Source organism: Euleptes europaea, chromosome 2 (genome assembly GCF_029931775.1).
Source record: "Euleptes europaea isolate rEulEur1 chromosome 2, rEulEur1.hap1, whole genome shotgun sequence".
Taxonomy (NCBI): domain Eukaryota; kingdom Metazoa; phylum Chordata; class Lepidosauria; order Squamata; family Sphaerodactylidae; genus Euleptes; species Euleptes europaea.
This window is the reverse complement of record NC_079313.1, coordinates 108,996,729-109,010,730: the sequence shown is the minus strand read 5'-3', so window position 1 is coordinate 109,010,730 and position 14,002 is coordinate 108,996,729. Positions and strand designations below refer to the sequence as shown.

The 14,002-nt window shown below is 45.7% G+C and overlaps 1 protein-coding gene across 1 annotated transcript; it reads left to right on the top strand.

Moving 5' to 3' along the window:
• Positions 1-8,264: 8,264 nt before the first annotated feature.
• On the top strand, positions 8,265-13,565 carry LOC130473350 (uncharacterized). The gene is made up of 3 exons (XM_056844871.1): positions 8,265-8,286; positions 11,192-12,018; positions 12,970-13,565. Exons 2-3 carry the CDS (start codon positions 11,211-11,213, stop codon positions 13,563-13,565), a joined length of 1,404 nt encoding a protein of 467 aa, XP_056700849.1. The 5' UTR covers positions 8,265-8,286; positions 11,192-11,210.
• The last annotated feature ends 437 nt before the right edge of the window (positions 13,566-14,002 follow it).

The window sequence follows — 14,002 nt, the reverse complement described above, 5'->3', positions numbered from 1 at the left end:
TGAGCGGCAGAGGCTAATCTGGTGAACCAGTTTGGTTTCTCCACTCCTACACATGAGGCCAGCTGGGTGTCCTTGGGCTAGTCACACTCTCTCCACCTCACCTACCTCACAGGGTGTCTGCTGTGGGGAGGGGAAGGGGATTGTAAGCCGGTTTGATTCTTCCTTAAGTGGTAGAGAAAGTCAGCATATAAAACCAACTCTTCTTCTTCTTCACCACTTTGGCTCACTACCTCCTACCATTTATCTAGCCTTACCATAAAGCAAATTGAAGCAGTTGCTTTGAGTGGCAGATCCCCAAAGAGTGTGTGATTTTGCTATCCCCAATTTCCATCTCAATGTATCATATTTTTTAAAAAAACCTATTCGTAAGTCTGTGTATCATTTTGACTTTCTGCTTCCGATCACGGTCCCCGAAAGGTATATTTGATTTATATGAGCTGCCACGCACTACTGGAAAAATGGTGAGGCCTTTGTCACTACAATTCTGTATATTTTCCAGCTTGTCCTGAAAACGCAGCTCCCAGATACTGCAATCGCATTGCTCAGCATATACTAGCAGAGCTCTTCGCTTCGTACCAAATTGAGAAAGCTGAGTGTTTTTACCTCCCTCTTCAAGTCCAATAGCTGGATTCGGAAGAGATACAGCAGTCAGAACAAATCCAGCACGCCACAGCCGCCATGGCCTTATCTAGATGATCAATGAATGCAAGCGACTGCATGCCCAAGTACATTTTAGCCTTTGTACAATCGTACTGGGGGGCTGGTCTAATGCAATGCTGTAGGATAGCAGTTATATGAAACCCTTCAGAATAACGATGTTCCGAGACAAGGGTTACAGCGACCCCACAATTCATAACCCAAAGAAAAGAACATGATATCCATTCCACACATAATGGAAGAGGGGGCACTTTTGCTACCAGGAGATGTCCTTGCTGCAGGGGGAATCATATTCCTCCCTTTTTAGAAAAGAACAGTGGCGATGCACATCAGTGCTGGAATGGGAGAGTGCATCATTTTCTAAGAGCTAAAAACACAAAATGCAAAAAGTCACTTTGTTCCTGTTTGCTTAACCTGTGGAAAGGCCTTTCGGAGTGGGCTGTGGCCCAAGCCTTCGCTTGTCACAGTTCAGGCAGCTAGGTTGTGAGAGTGTCCTGTTGCAGAGGGCTGTTGGGGCAAGATATGTCGCCTTTCGGCTGTGTTTTAACTGTGTTCCTGTAAGAAAGAAGCTATCGTAACAGCTGGGCTGGCTCAAAGGGCATTCTGGCCTTGAGAGGTTCACGCCCTAGGGAACTACAGCTGGGAGGGTATTGGGAACACCTGAAACTAATGAGGCCCACGATGTGAAAGAGGGAGGGTTTTCCCACAAAGATAGGCTCCTTTCGGGTTATCGTCTTGGGGCTATGGGAACTGGCAGTGAGACCATATGCGATCAGTTTTGTTTGTGAGTAGTTAGCACGGCTAGTTATTTGTTTTAAGTTTCTTTATTATTGCCGGAGTTGCAATGAGAGTTTGCCTTTTTTTTTAATTCTCTCTGTATTCAATAAATTCTGTTGATTGATTTGAGCAAAGGTGTGAGGCGAGTTTGTGCGTGGCTCTTGTGTGTGTGTAAAGTGCAAAGTCACAGCCGACGTATGGCAACCCCTTTTGGGGTTTTCAAGGCAAGAGACTAACAGAGGTGGTTTGCCAGTGCCTTCCTCTGCACAGCAACCCTGGACTTCCTTGGTGGTCTCCCATCCAAATACTAACCAGGGCTGACCCTGCTTAGCTTCTGAGATCTGACGAGATCAGGCTAGCCTGGGCCATCCAGGTCAGGGCGCATGGCTCTTACCCTCCCAGAAACGAACCTCAAGGCTAGAGTAGTAAAGCCTGAGTCCAGGCCCCTCTGTTTTGTCTGCAGAGGCTGGAACCCCCATACAGTATGGTTTATAACTGCATCTGGGTTGTTGTTGTTAAATTGTGTGTGCATTGGTTTGAACTTGCTGAACGCTTACAACATTTTGTCCTCGCAGCATTCGTTGTTTCGTTAGCTGCCTTGTGTTTGCAAAGGTGAGTATAAATAGTTGGGTACACATATTTTGAAGAGCCCGGTGGCGCAGAGTGGTAAGCTGCAGTACTGCAGTCCAAGTTCTGCTCACAACCTGAGTTTGATCCCAACGGAAGTTGGTTTCAGGTAGCCGGCTCAAGGTTGACTCAGCCTTCCATCCTTCCGAGGTCGGTAAAATGAGTACCCAGCTTGCTGGGGGTAAAAGGAAGATGACTGGGGAAGGCACTGGCAAACCACCCCGTAAACATAGTCTGCCTAGTAAACGTGGGATGGGACGTCACCCCACCGGTAAGGAATGACCCGGTGCTTGCACAGGGGACCTTTACACATATTTTATATAAATGAAATTAACCTGTAACTCAAAACAATACTGCCCAATGAAACATTAAAATATACATGAAATGGCATGGGTCTGGAGGGTTGTGTGGTGTCATAGGAACTACCCAGTTCCATTGTGCAGGTGGTTGGACTAGATGGTCCCTTCCAACTCTATGATTCTGCAACTCATTGGGCACCCACATTCAGCACAGCAAGCAGTAAGCTGGGTGGGGGAAGAAGGCGGAGATCACTGAAGATGTTATCTTTGGGAATATCCAGTCACTGATACCTGGAATGTGCTCTACTTATTATCCTTCCAATACACATGGTTGCCATTTCTTCTAAATAAAGCTCAGGACATGTCTTCAGCCTGAAAAATATGTGCAGTGCCCTATTCAAATAAACAGTGACCATACATACCAGGAGCATCATGTCCATGTTATGTGCTCCTGGCACGCATGGTTGGATCCTGTCAAACATAACATCTGAAATGTGCTATAACCCATGCAGAAGTACAACCTTTTGGAAAGATATCTGAATGTCTTGCAAATAACTACCAACTGCATGTTTGTTAAGCTGTAAACTGGCTGGAAATATTCCTAGACAAAGTGGAGGTTTAGGAAGGCATAAAGTAGCAATGTCTTCTATCTGCCAAACATAAACACATCTCTTCCCCACCTTCGACTTGCAATAACTCTTTCATGCTTTCCACTGGACCACAACATGAACTCAGTGCAGAAGAATGGCTTTCATATCTGAGAGCTAGGGAAAATGAAGTCATCAGTCTCCTGAATCAGTCCAAAGGTTGCCACAATAACACAGAAAAGTGAGGATAATGAGCTGCAAGTTACAGAAAAGTTACAGGAAGGAGAGAGAAGACTGTCTCTGACACAGGAAGATACCCTCTGTCATAACCTGAGGGCATCTCAAGAGCAGCTAATAAGCCTCTTAGAAATGCAGATCAGCCTAATGGAGAGTTTGGAGGAAATGCCACGGCAGTTCTCACCCTCTCCGCAACCTGTGGCCTGTGGTCAGCAAGTCCTCCAGGATGAACAATATGGTGAAAAAAATATGAAGAGCGCTGATTTGCCTCAAGGGCAGGACTGGCATCTTTGCTTCTTTAGCATTCTGTGGCTGGTGGCTTTTTATTTCATTCCCACAATGCTGTTTTGCTATTTTTCTTTGCTTAGCTGCTTATTTTCAAAAGGCCAGTTCAGTTGTGTTACCGTTTGTGTAGGTTGTTTGGTGTTAGAACTTATCTATTCTCAAATGCTCTGTGATAACAATGAAATATTTACTTGCGTAGTGTTTTTTTTCTTCTTTTTTTTGCAAAATACGTGTGTTTTTTCTTGCATTTTATGATATAATTGTTTGAGTCCCTACTGTCTGGGAGGGAGGTATTTTAATAAAAGAAATACAAATTGGTTTTAGTTTAAATTTTGGAAAAGGATTGCTGGACTTAATTCAAAAGGCAAGATCCAACAAAAGATTGGAAAATTATCATATCTGAATAGCCTTATTTGCCACACTTTCAAAGATATTACTCTAGAAATTGGTAAAAGACCACTGAATTTTTAAAAAATTGATTTTTCACTCCCATCACATAAATTAATGTTCCAGAGTTTCCCAAAGCTAACTGTCCATCCTTGATCTTTCAGAAAGGCTGCTGCTGTATACATTCTTCCTATTTATGTAGTTTTAGATTATTTGATCTAAGTTTTCTTCTTTTATAATGAATTGTATTCTTGCATTGCCCTGAACTGGATGGCCCAGGCTAGCCTGATCTCGTCAGATCTCAGAAGCTAAGCAGGGTCAGCCCTGGTTATTATTTGGATGGGAGAACACCAAGGAAGTCCAGGGTAGCTATACAGAGGAAGGCACTGGCAAACCCTCGGTCTCTTGCCTTGAAAACCCCATAAAGGGTCGCCATAAATCGGCTGCGACTTGAAGGCACTTTACACACACATACATTCTTGCATTATTTTAACGTATACCACCTCAAGTGCTCTGTAGGCTTATATGGCAGTTTTAAAATTCCATAATAAAATGCAACTTTAGAGTGCTTCAGTACTTGCATAATTTAATAGGCTCTATATCTGATCTCAAAGCATTAACCTTAAAGTATCCATACAAAACAATGGAAGAGTCATCGAGTATGAAATATCCGTGATTCCCTTAAAACCATAGGTTACCAAATTAAGTAGGTTTTTAAAAAATCTAGTTGTACAAATGAGACGCCTGCAAAAACAGGGGGAAAATGTTTGTTTTATTATTCGGGGAGGGGGGACCAACCTATAGAGTATTTAGGTTGTACTCTCTGCCACACCAACAACTCGTCGTATAATTAAAATACATTTCAAGTCCCCACACTTGCGGTGATAAATATATGATCCAGTTTTGTTCGATCCTGTAAATCAGGGGTGTCCAATCTTTTGGCTTCCCTGGGACACATTGGAAGAATGGTCTTGGGCCGCACATAAAGTACACTAACGCTAACGATAACTGATTCATAATGTTTTAAGTCAGTTTACAATTTTGTCTTGGACCGCATTCATAGCCATCCTGGGCCGCATCTGGTCCCAGGGGCCACAGTTTGGACAAGCCTGCTGTAAATCAAAAAAGAATAAGAGAAGGCAGTGTGCTAGCAAGATCCATCCTTACTCAGGAAACATCAGAGCACAGGCTTGCATATGATCTCATTTCACATTACTTGCTGCAGCTTCAGCAGAGGCTTGGAGGCCACTTCGCAGTAACTGCAAGTCAACAGAAACTCACTGCTTTCAGTTTCTGCCAGTTTGCTACAATGAGCTGAAGAACCTTTGGAGTGGCCTAGGCTCCAAATCAAATAATTCCTCCACATTTCCTGAACGTATGCAGCTTGGTGGCACATGTGTTTATTCGAGACCAAGTCCCACTGGATTCTCCTGTTTACTCCCAAAGAGCCTTAGCAAAACCCTCTGGTAGAGCAATATGACTTTCAGCTACCTTGGTGTAGTGGTTCAAGTGTCAGGCTAGGATGTGGAAGATCCAATTTCAAATCACCACTCAGCCTCGAAACTCACTGGATGACCTTGGGCCGGTCATTCCTTCTCAGCCTAGCCTAGTTCACAGGGTTGTAGTGAGGAGGATATGAGGATAAAACAAAAGAAGGGAAACCAGTGTACTGAACATTGCCCTGAGCTCTATGGAGAAAGGGTGGGATAAAAATGTGGTAAATATCAAAACGACATCCATGGAGTTCTTTCCGAGTTGTAAATTTCGGCACCCTGACAATTATGCTTTATACAACTGTTTTCATTCATGGGGTCGCCATGAGTCGGAAGCGACTTGACGGCACTTAACACACACACACACACAACTGTTTTCCTGTAGTTTGTTAGTGCTTTGAGTAAGGCCATGTACGCATGGGAGGTTTTGCCTTGGATTTGCCACTCTGTAGATGCACATTTTCCCCATTCAAGTTCTCAAAACTCAACAATAAGCCCCCATGCATCCAAGTTTTGAGAACTTGGATGGGGAAAATGTGCATCTAGAGAGAGGCAAATCCAAGGCAAAACCTCCCATGCATAAATGGCCTAAGACTCCAGGGGCACTAAATAAATGTACAGCATTTACCTGTAAACTTGGTGATTCCATTTTTTTTATTTTTTAGCAAAAAGTTATTATCTCGTCAGAAAACGTTATGCAAGCTGTCTTTCATGCTCGGACATTATGCCGGGGTGCCAACCACCTTGAATTTCCAGTATTCTCCGTTGTTGACCTTTTTGCAAGAGCCGCACAGGCCTTTTTTTGTGCCTATGTTGCATTTTTGGGAACGGAGCTGCTAAAAACCAGTCGGAGTAAGCAGAGTAATAAGGCTGTTTATGCACGGGTGGTTTTGCCTTGGATCTGCAACTCTCTAGATGCATATTTCTCCCATCTGAATTCTCAAAACTCTGCATGGGGGGCTTATTGTTGAGTTTTGAGAATTTGGATGGGGGAAACGTGCAGCTGGAGAGCCGCAAATCCAAGGCAAAACATTCCATGCATAAATGAACCAAGAATCTTTTTTTTGGGGGGGGGGTTGAAATCGAAGTCTAGCTAAGGCCATTTATGCATGGGGAGTTTTGCCGCTCTCTAAAGGCAAGTTTTCCCCATCTGAATTCTCAGAACTCTGCATGGGGGCTTGTTTTGCAGCTTTGGGCATTCGGACGGGGAAAAGCTGCACATTTCCCCCATCCAAATTCTCAAAACTCAACAATAAGCCCCCCATGCAGAGTTTTGAGAACTCCGATGGGAGAAATATGCATCTAGAGAGTTGCAAATCCAAGGCAAAACCACCCATGCATAAATGAACTAAGAATCTTTTTTTGGGGGGGGGGGTTGAAATCGAAATCTAGCCAAGGCCATTTGTGCATGGGGAGTTTTGCCGCTCTCGAAAGGCACATTTCCCCCATCGGAGTTCTTGAGACAGCAAGGTAGACTTCCCCTGACTATGGAAGATCCACTGATTTAGCAATTGGTAATAATCTCTTTTCCTTTCTGTAAATGTATTGAAATGTATTAGGACAGCAAGGGAATAGCTTGTTGCTGGGCAGGATATCTCTGTGTGTGTATGTCTGTGTGCTAAGGAATTGGGGCAAGAGTCGCGGAGGGTTACAGTAAACCATAACAAGAACTGGGTGAAACTGTTACTATACTGCCACCTCTATGTCTGGAGTGCTATCAGCTCTACCCTGAATGTTGATGGGTTGCCATATCTTGAATTTGGATAAACCCATAATAAATTAGTATTTTCAATTAAAAGTTATCTATTATTATATATATATATATATATATATATATATATATATATATATATATATATATATATATATATATATATTCTCAAATATTATTCTAAGTTTAATGTTTAACTAACAGTTATGATTAAAGTTTATTTTCAAATTCTCAGAATTTTTATTTTGAACCTTGGGGTCCCTGCACCGAACAAAAAAGTCCTAGTGGTCCCTGGTCAAAAAAAGGTTGGGAACCACTGATCTAGAGAGTTGCAAATCCAAGGCAAAACCACCCCTGCATAAATGAACTAGGAATCTTTTTTTTGGGGGGGGGGGTTTGAAATGGAAATCTAGCCAAGGCCATTTGTGCATGGGGAGTTTTGCCGCTCTCGAAAGGCCCGTTTCCCCCATCTGGATTCCCAGAACTCTGCACGGGGGCTCGTTTTGCAGCTTTGGGCATTGGGACGGGGGAAAGGTGCGTTGCGAGAGAGGCAAATCCGAGGCCTCGGCGGCCCGAGAGCTTCCAGCCCAGCAGAGCGCCGGCCTCCCGCGCCAGAGCCACGGCTGCGAACAAAGGCCGCCCGAGAGGATGAAGCCCGAAGCGACCCTGGGAGCCCCACCCCGCCGCGGCCGGCAGCCGGGGCCGGCGGGTCACGTGGCTCTCGCGGCACGGTGGGAACTAAGGAGAAAAGTTATTCGAATCGCTAAGCGCCGCCCGCCCGGGGAGCGCTCGAGTTGCACACAATTGCAGGATTGCCCTCGGCTCCCGGGAAATGCATTGATTTGCAAGGTAAATATATGCGCTATTTTATGCCTAAACTCTCCCCTTGCTCCGGTCGGTTGCATGGACCCCCTTCCTCAGCCGCCCGCGCAGTTTTACGCAGCCCCACTTCGCGAATCCCTTTTTATGTTTTGTTTTTTTTTGCAAACTCCCCTCGCCAGCCCTTTCCAACGCGCCGCCCTCCGATTCGAGGCCCCGCCTGTCAATCACGCGCTCGGCTCTCGCCCCTCCCCGCCTTCCTGATGGAGCGTTCGCTCCCCGCCTTCTTCCTCTGCCTCGGCCCGCCTCCCGGACCCGGCCGCGGATTGGCCCGGGGGCGCGCTCGTCACGCCGCTGACCCAATCGGGGGCGGCCTGCGTGCCCACGAGCGAGCCGGGAACTTGCAAGTAAGTGAGCGGCTGGTGGTGGGGGAGCCGCGGAGCTTTTGGGGAAGCCGGATAAGGGAGGACCCGGAGACCGGTGCAAACCGTGCATTGTGCCCCTAACGTTGCGAAGCAGCTAGAGATGGCTCTGGAGCTGGGCGGGGGGATCCCACTGCTGGGGGGACTTCCTTGGGGGTAGCAGGAGGGACCAGGAAGAGATGGGAAATGTCCCAGAGTTACTGTTTTGCATGCATTCCCCCCCAAATTGTTTTGCATGCATTCTCCCCCCCCCAAAAAAAAAAAAATCTCAGGTTTAAAGTGATTGGGGCCGTTACCCTCGCTCCAGTCGGGCTATGCAAAGATCTGGGATTTTAAAAATGCCATTTAGTGGCATGGACTGCCATGTTTTGGATCTGCTCTTCCTCTGCCCCTTGACTCTAAGCAGGTCGCTGCTTGGAGGGGAGAGTTCCTGTTTTGGGTGGGGGTGGTGCGTTTGCTTTTTGTCCCTTTTTTTTTTCCATATCTGTTTTGCAAACCCACATGTTGGCTTATAAAAGCCAGCACTTCGTGTCTCTGTGAAGCCAGGACTAGGAAGTACTCGGGGGAACCCCTAACTGGAGATTCTGGGTGGGAAGCGGCAATGGCTAGGCAGCTGGAGTGGGTATAGAGGTCAGACCCCCTGTGCAGAATAACCTCTTGCGTGAAAGTCAAGGTCTCCCCTTCCAAACTTTAAAAATCTTTACCCCTTTTATAATTGGCAAATTCTGAAATAGAAAAACCATCTTAGGTAATACCATCGTTTTAATTACCGAAATCCGACCCCATAACGATAATGGTATTTTCTCCCAATGTTTAAGATCTTTAACAACCTGTTGCTTATGGGTGGAAAGCAGCAATGGCTAGGCAGCTGGAGTGGGTATACAGATCAGACCCCCTGCGCAGAATAACCTCTTGCGTGAAAGTCAGGGTCTGTGCTGCCTCTTGTTAGAGGGCTGTACACACACTTAGTGAGAAATCTTTAAAAAGTGTACCAAAAAAACCCAGCTTCACTTTCATTTTTGCTTAGAGAAGCAGAGCTCACTGATTGTGTGTATGCATACATTTCCCTTTGCCATCAAATGTCTGTATTCACCTCTGCTGCTAGTATTGGTTTTTTTATGCATTTTTAGATCCTAAATGGTGTGTGTGTGTGTAAAGTGCCGTCAAGTCGCAGCCGACTTATGGCAACCCTTTTTTGGGGGTTTTCATGGCAAGAGACTAACAGAGGTGGTTTGCCAGTGCCTTCCTCTGCACAGCAACCCTGGTATTCCTTGGTGGTCTCCCATCCAATTACTAACCGGGGCCAACCCTGCTTAGCCTCTGAGATCTGACGAGATCAGGCTAGCCTGGGCCATCCACATCAGGGCCTAAATGATACTGGAGACTATAAGCCTATTCTCACAGAGGTAGCAAATATGTGTCTTAGTGTACCACTTCAGGTTGCGGGTGGGAGCTCATGTGATTGCAAAAAAACCTCCCTGCGCCTAAAAAACAGGAGGGCAAGAATAAAGATTCCAACTTTCTTCCTGGCATGCGTGGTTTCTCCATACCTCCATAACAGTCCAGAGGTGCAGTCATTCACATGAACTCCCACTTGCAGCCTAAAGTGGTACAATCGAGATGCAGATTTACCACTTAAGTGAAAACGAGGCCAGAGACATGCCTTGTACATGTTTGTTGCATATCCAGAGGGAGCACAACTTTTTAATTTATTATGTTATCCCTGGAGGAGATTCTTTCTAACTAGGATCATTACTCGTTAAATCTGTTTGTCATCTAGATAGATAGATACATAGATAGATAATCTTTATTACGGTCAATGACCAGCACAGGTTTGCCATCTAATTGCCTGCATTAACTAACATCTGGGCAGGGGAGGTGTTTTCAATAGCAGAAAATATGGCTGGGTGATCGGGCAGTGTATAAGTGTTCTCATTTTTTTTGCTCTGAATTTCTGACACCCTAAATATAAGTGGTGGTCGAAAGAGCCCTCAAGTCACCACTGACTTATGTCTGCCCTGTGGGGTTTTCAAGGCAAGAGACCTTTGGAGGAGGTTTGCTGTTGCCTGCCTGCCTGCCTGCCTCTGGGTGGGCTGAGAAAGCTCTGACTGAACTGTGACTGGCCCAGTGTCACCCAGCAGGCTGAGAAGTAAATGAGAGGGATTTCATTGGAACATTCACATGTACTTGGCAGCCCAACCAAGACTTCTGTGCAACTCCAAAACTTGCTTCCTCACCGTAAGAGGCATATTTATGTTTCATGTTCAGTGGGTTCCACAAGGACTGTGCATGTTTATTCCAAGTAAGTCCCACTGAACTCACTAGGAAGTAAATCTGTATAGAATGAATATCTAAATTCATAAGCTGCACCAGTTCCTAGAGCTTAACATATACAAGGAAGAGACTGAGTCAAGGCAGTCAGGCGGCCGTAGCAAAAGATCAGTTTATTACAGTGTTCTGGAGTTGCCCATCGAGGGTGAGACAAACATTGCAGTCCTTGAAAATGGAGATCCATTTATGTAAACTATGCTTAGAATTTTGGGGGATACAGTATCCCATAGTTTTCTAGAGAAAGAGAGAGTAATTAATCTCTATAGTGATAGAATGAACCTTGGGAAGAGCTGTTAGTAAGGGAACCGTGTGTGTTCCCTTACTAACAGTTCAGTAATAGGGAGATGTCCTTTTAAAAGGGATCTTCATGCTTGTTCACTGTAATTCCTCTCAACCCATGAATTAGTAAACTGAATTGCTAAACTGAAGTAACGGTCTATTTGACCAGTACTACTTGGCAAATAGCTCCACGGAGGTCAGAAAATTGCTTAAAGGATGAAACAACCTTCCTGGCTTGGCCAGTGGAATTTTAACCATTCTGGCTTTCTTTGTTTGACAGCAAATGCAGAAATAAAATAATGGCTGGTAATGATGAGCTCTTAAAGAATCTGCATAGTAACTTGCAAGAACTAGACAATCTCCGGTCTGCATATTTTGTGACCACAAAACGCCCCTTGGCATCCACAGGAACAAGTACCAAAACTCTGCTTCGTGACCAACATCAACTCTCAAGAGAGAATATGAACATCCAGCAGTTTGCTCCTCGAAAGAGCATACGCCACCGTAACCCCTACTGGCCTGATGAGGAAATACGGACCTTTATTGAGATCTGGGGTGACGACCAAGTCCAAGCCTCGTTGGCCACCAACTTCCGCAACGAGGCCCAGTACGAGTGGATCTCCGATCGCATGCGGGAATACGGCTATGACCGGGATATGAAGCAGTGCCGCCTACGTGCCAAGGAGCTACGGCGAGGATACAAGGCCATCGTCTGTGGCAATAACTCCTCTGTGAGCGGGCAACGTGCCCTGCCGTTCTTTGATTCCTTGAACAGCTTTCTGTGCATGCACAAGGGCCTTGTGGTTTCCAAAGTTTCCCTCTCTATAGATCGGAGGAATCGAGAGGCACAAAACCTGGGGCTGGAGCAGGACAAGAACGAAAAACTCAGCGTGGTTCTTGTTTCTGATGATGATGAGGCGTCCATTCCGGAGCCTACCGATGACTCCAACGGCTACTTTCAGGACACTCGGTTGGATTCGGATCCTGTGAATGCACAATCTCCAGGCGATGAGTGGGAACAGCATGTAGAAGATGGTATTCTGGCAGATGATGATGTTTCACCCGATTTCCCCAGTGCTAGAGGAGAGGGCCATTCTGCAAATTCAGGTGAATTTAGAAAACTAAAATTTCAGACTTAGTGTTTGAAATGTTTTCTGGCAGCATGGAGGCCTGGGTAAAATCAGGATGTGCTTAATTTCCCCCCAAAAGGTAAAAGACTTGGCACACAGTCCTGTGTGAAAGTTAATCGTCAGCCCTGGAAGCTCATATTGGGAAGGTTGTACTTACTCAGTAGTAAGGGAAAAGAGCGCTGGATATGCTCAGAGGCATTCTCATTGTTTGATATGTTCCAGAGCTCACTCTAGAGCGCTCTGGCTGAAAATAAACCTTGTACATTTATTTACCTCATTTAGAGTCTTCACTGAGACTCAAGGTGGGTTGTGCCCATTTTAAAAAACTATGCAATAAAAACAGTATAATACATACAAAGCTGGATGACAAAATTAGAGAGTAATGCAAAAATGACAGTGTAATACATAAACAATATAATAGGACTGGTTTGGGAAATTGGAGAATGACACAATAAAATCACAATAATACATACAACAATGACACAATAATACATACAACAATGCAGCACAGCTGGATCACACAATTAGAAAACAATGCAACAAGAACATAATGGCCATGCTGGATCAGACCAAGGTCCATCAAGTCCAGCAGTCTGTTCACACAGTGGTCAACCGGGTGCCTCTAGGAAGCCCACAAACAAGGCGACTGCAGCAGCACCGTCCTGCCTGCGTTCCAAAGCACCTAATATAATAGGCATGCTCTTCTGATCCTAGAGAGAATAGGTATGCATCATGACTAGTAGCCATTTTGACTAGTAGCCATGAATACTCCTCCATGAACATGTCCACTCCCCTCTTAAAGCCTTCCAAGTTGGCAGCCATCACCACATCCTGGGTCAGGGAGTTCCACAATTTAGCAGTTTAATACTATTTAATGCATTGGAGAATGTTGCCATTAATTCTTGGGGGCTTTTTTTCCCCATAACAGGCCCATCAAGCTCCTTCCCCAGGGCATCCCTGATCGATGCCGATAGAGCGAGCAACCACTGGAATCAGAAGCAGAGGAAACCGATGGATGCTGCCTCGGACCTTGCGGATGCCATTTCGCAAGTGGGCGACAGGCTAGTGAGTGCTCTGTCCGATTTGCACTCGAAACACAGAGAGGCCTCGGAACGTGCCCAAAGCAGGGAAAGCAGCGCGCGCAAGGAGGAATTTGCCATCCTTGCGAGCCACGTGGACCAAGCCACAAAGAACATGGACAAACTCATCACGCTCATGGAGACCTCCACCAGACGGATCGCAGACGCCATGGACCGACAGACTGCTGCCTTGGAAAACATGGCCCGCTTGTTCGCCACGAGGATGCCAGCTTCGTTGGTGCTCCCGGGGTCTCAAGGGCAGCCTGTGCTTCCCTCCTCAAACCTCTCTGCGCCACTCCCTTCTCCAGCGACAGGGTTACCCAACACCCTGAACACTTTAAGGGCGCACCATACTGGCGATCTGGGAGCACCAAGACCACCAGCGCTCTCCGAGGCGGAGGAATTTGAGCCAGAGACAAAGAAAATAAAAACAGAAGACGACTAGAATATTGTGATCACGCTGCAGTCCTTCAGACCATCTTGTTTGCTCTCACTGGATGAATGTTTTTCTTTTCTTTAATGGGGAAGTCATGAAGGTGGAGGGTGAAGTTAAGCTCTGTTAGGGCTTTGTTTTTTTGTTTTTGTCTTTTTAGATTTGTAGTCAGATTTTAAGTTTGTGGGTAGGTTTGTACAGGGGAGGGGAGGGCGAGGTCCCCCCAACCCAGGACAATCCAAGCGTATAAGTTCACTGTCATTCCACTTTTTTCTTGTTTGTTTCATATTTCACTGCTCAGTTATGAGATTCGATAGCGATCCGGATGTTGTCCTGGGACATGGAGATTGTGGAGTCAAATCTCTACTCAGCCATGAACTCACTGGGTGGCTGGATGAAGTCACTCTGAGCCACGGTTCCTTTATCTCCAAAACAGTAATACTAAAGGA

Bases quoted from the DNA above. Each gene is read 5' to 3' on its own strand.
- LOC130473350 (XM_056844871.1), top strand. From the start codon at position 11,211: ATGGCTGGTAATGATGAGCTCTTAAAGAATCTGCATAGTAACTTGCAA. The intron at 12,019-12,969 runs GTGAATTTAGAA...TCCCCATAACAG, and splicing joins GGGCCATTCTGCAAATTCAG to GCCCATCAAGCTCCTTCCCC.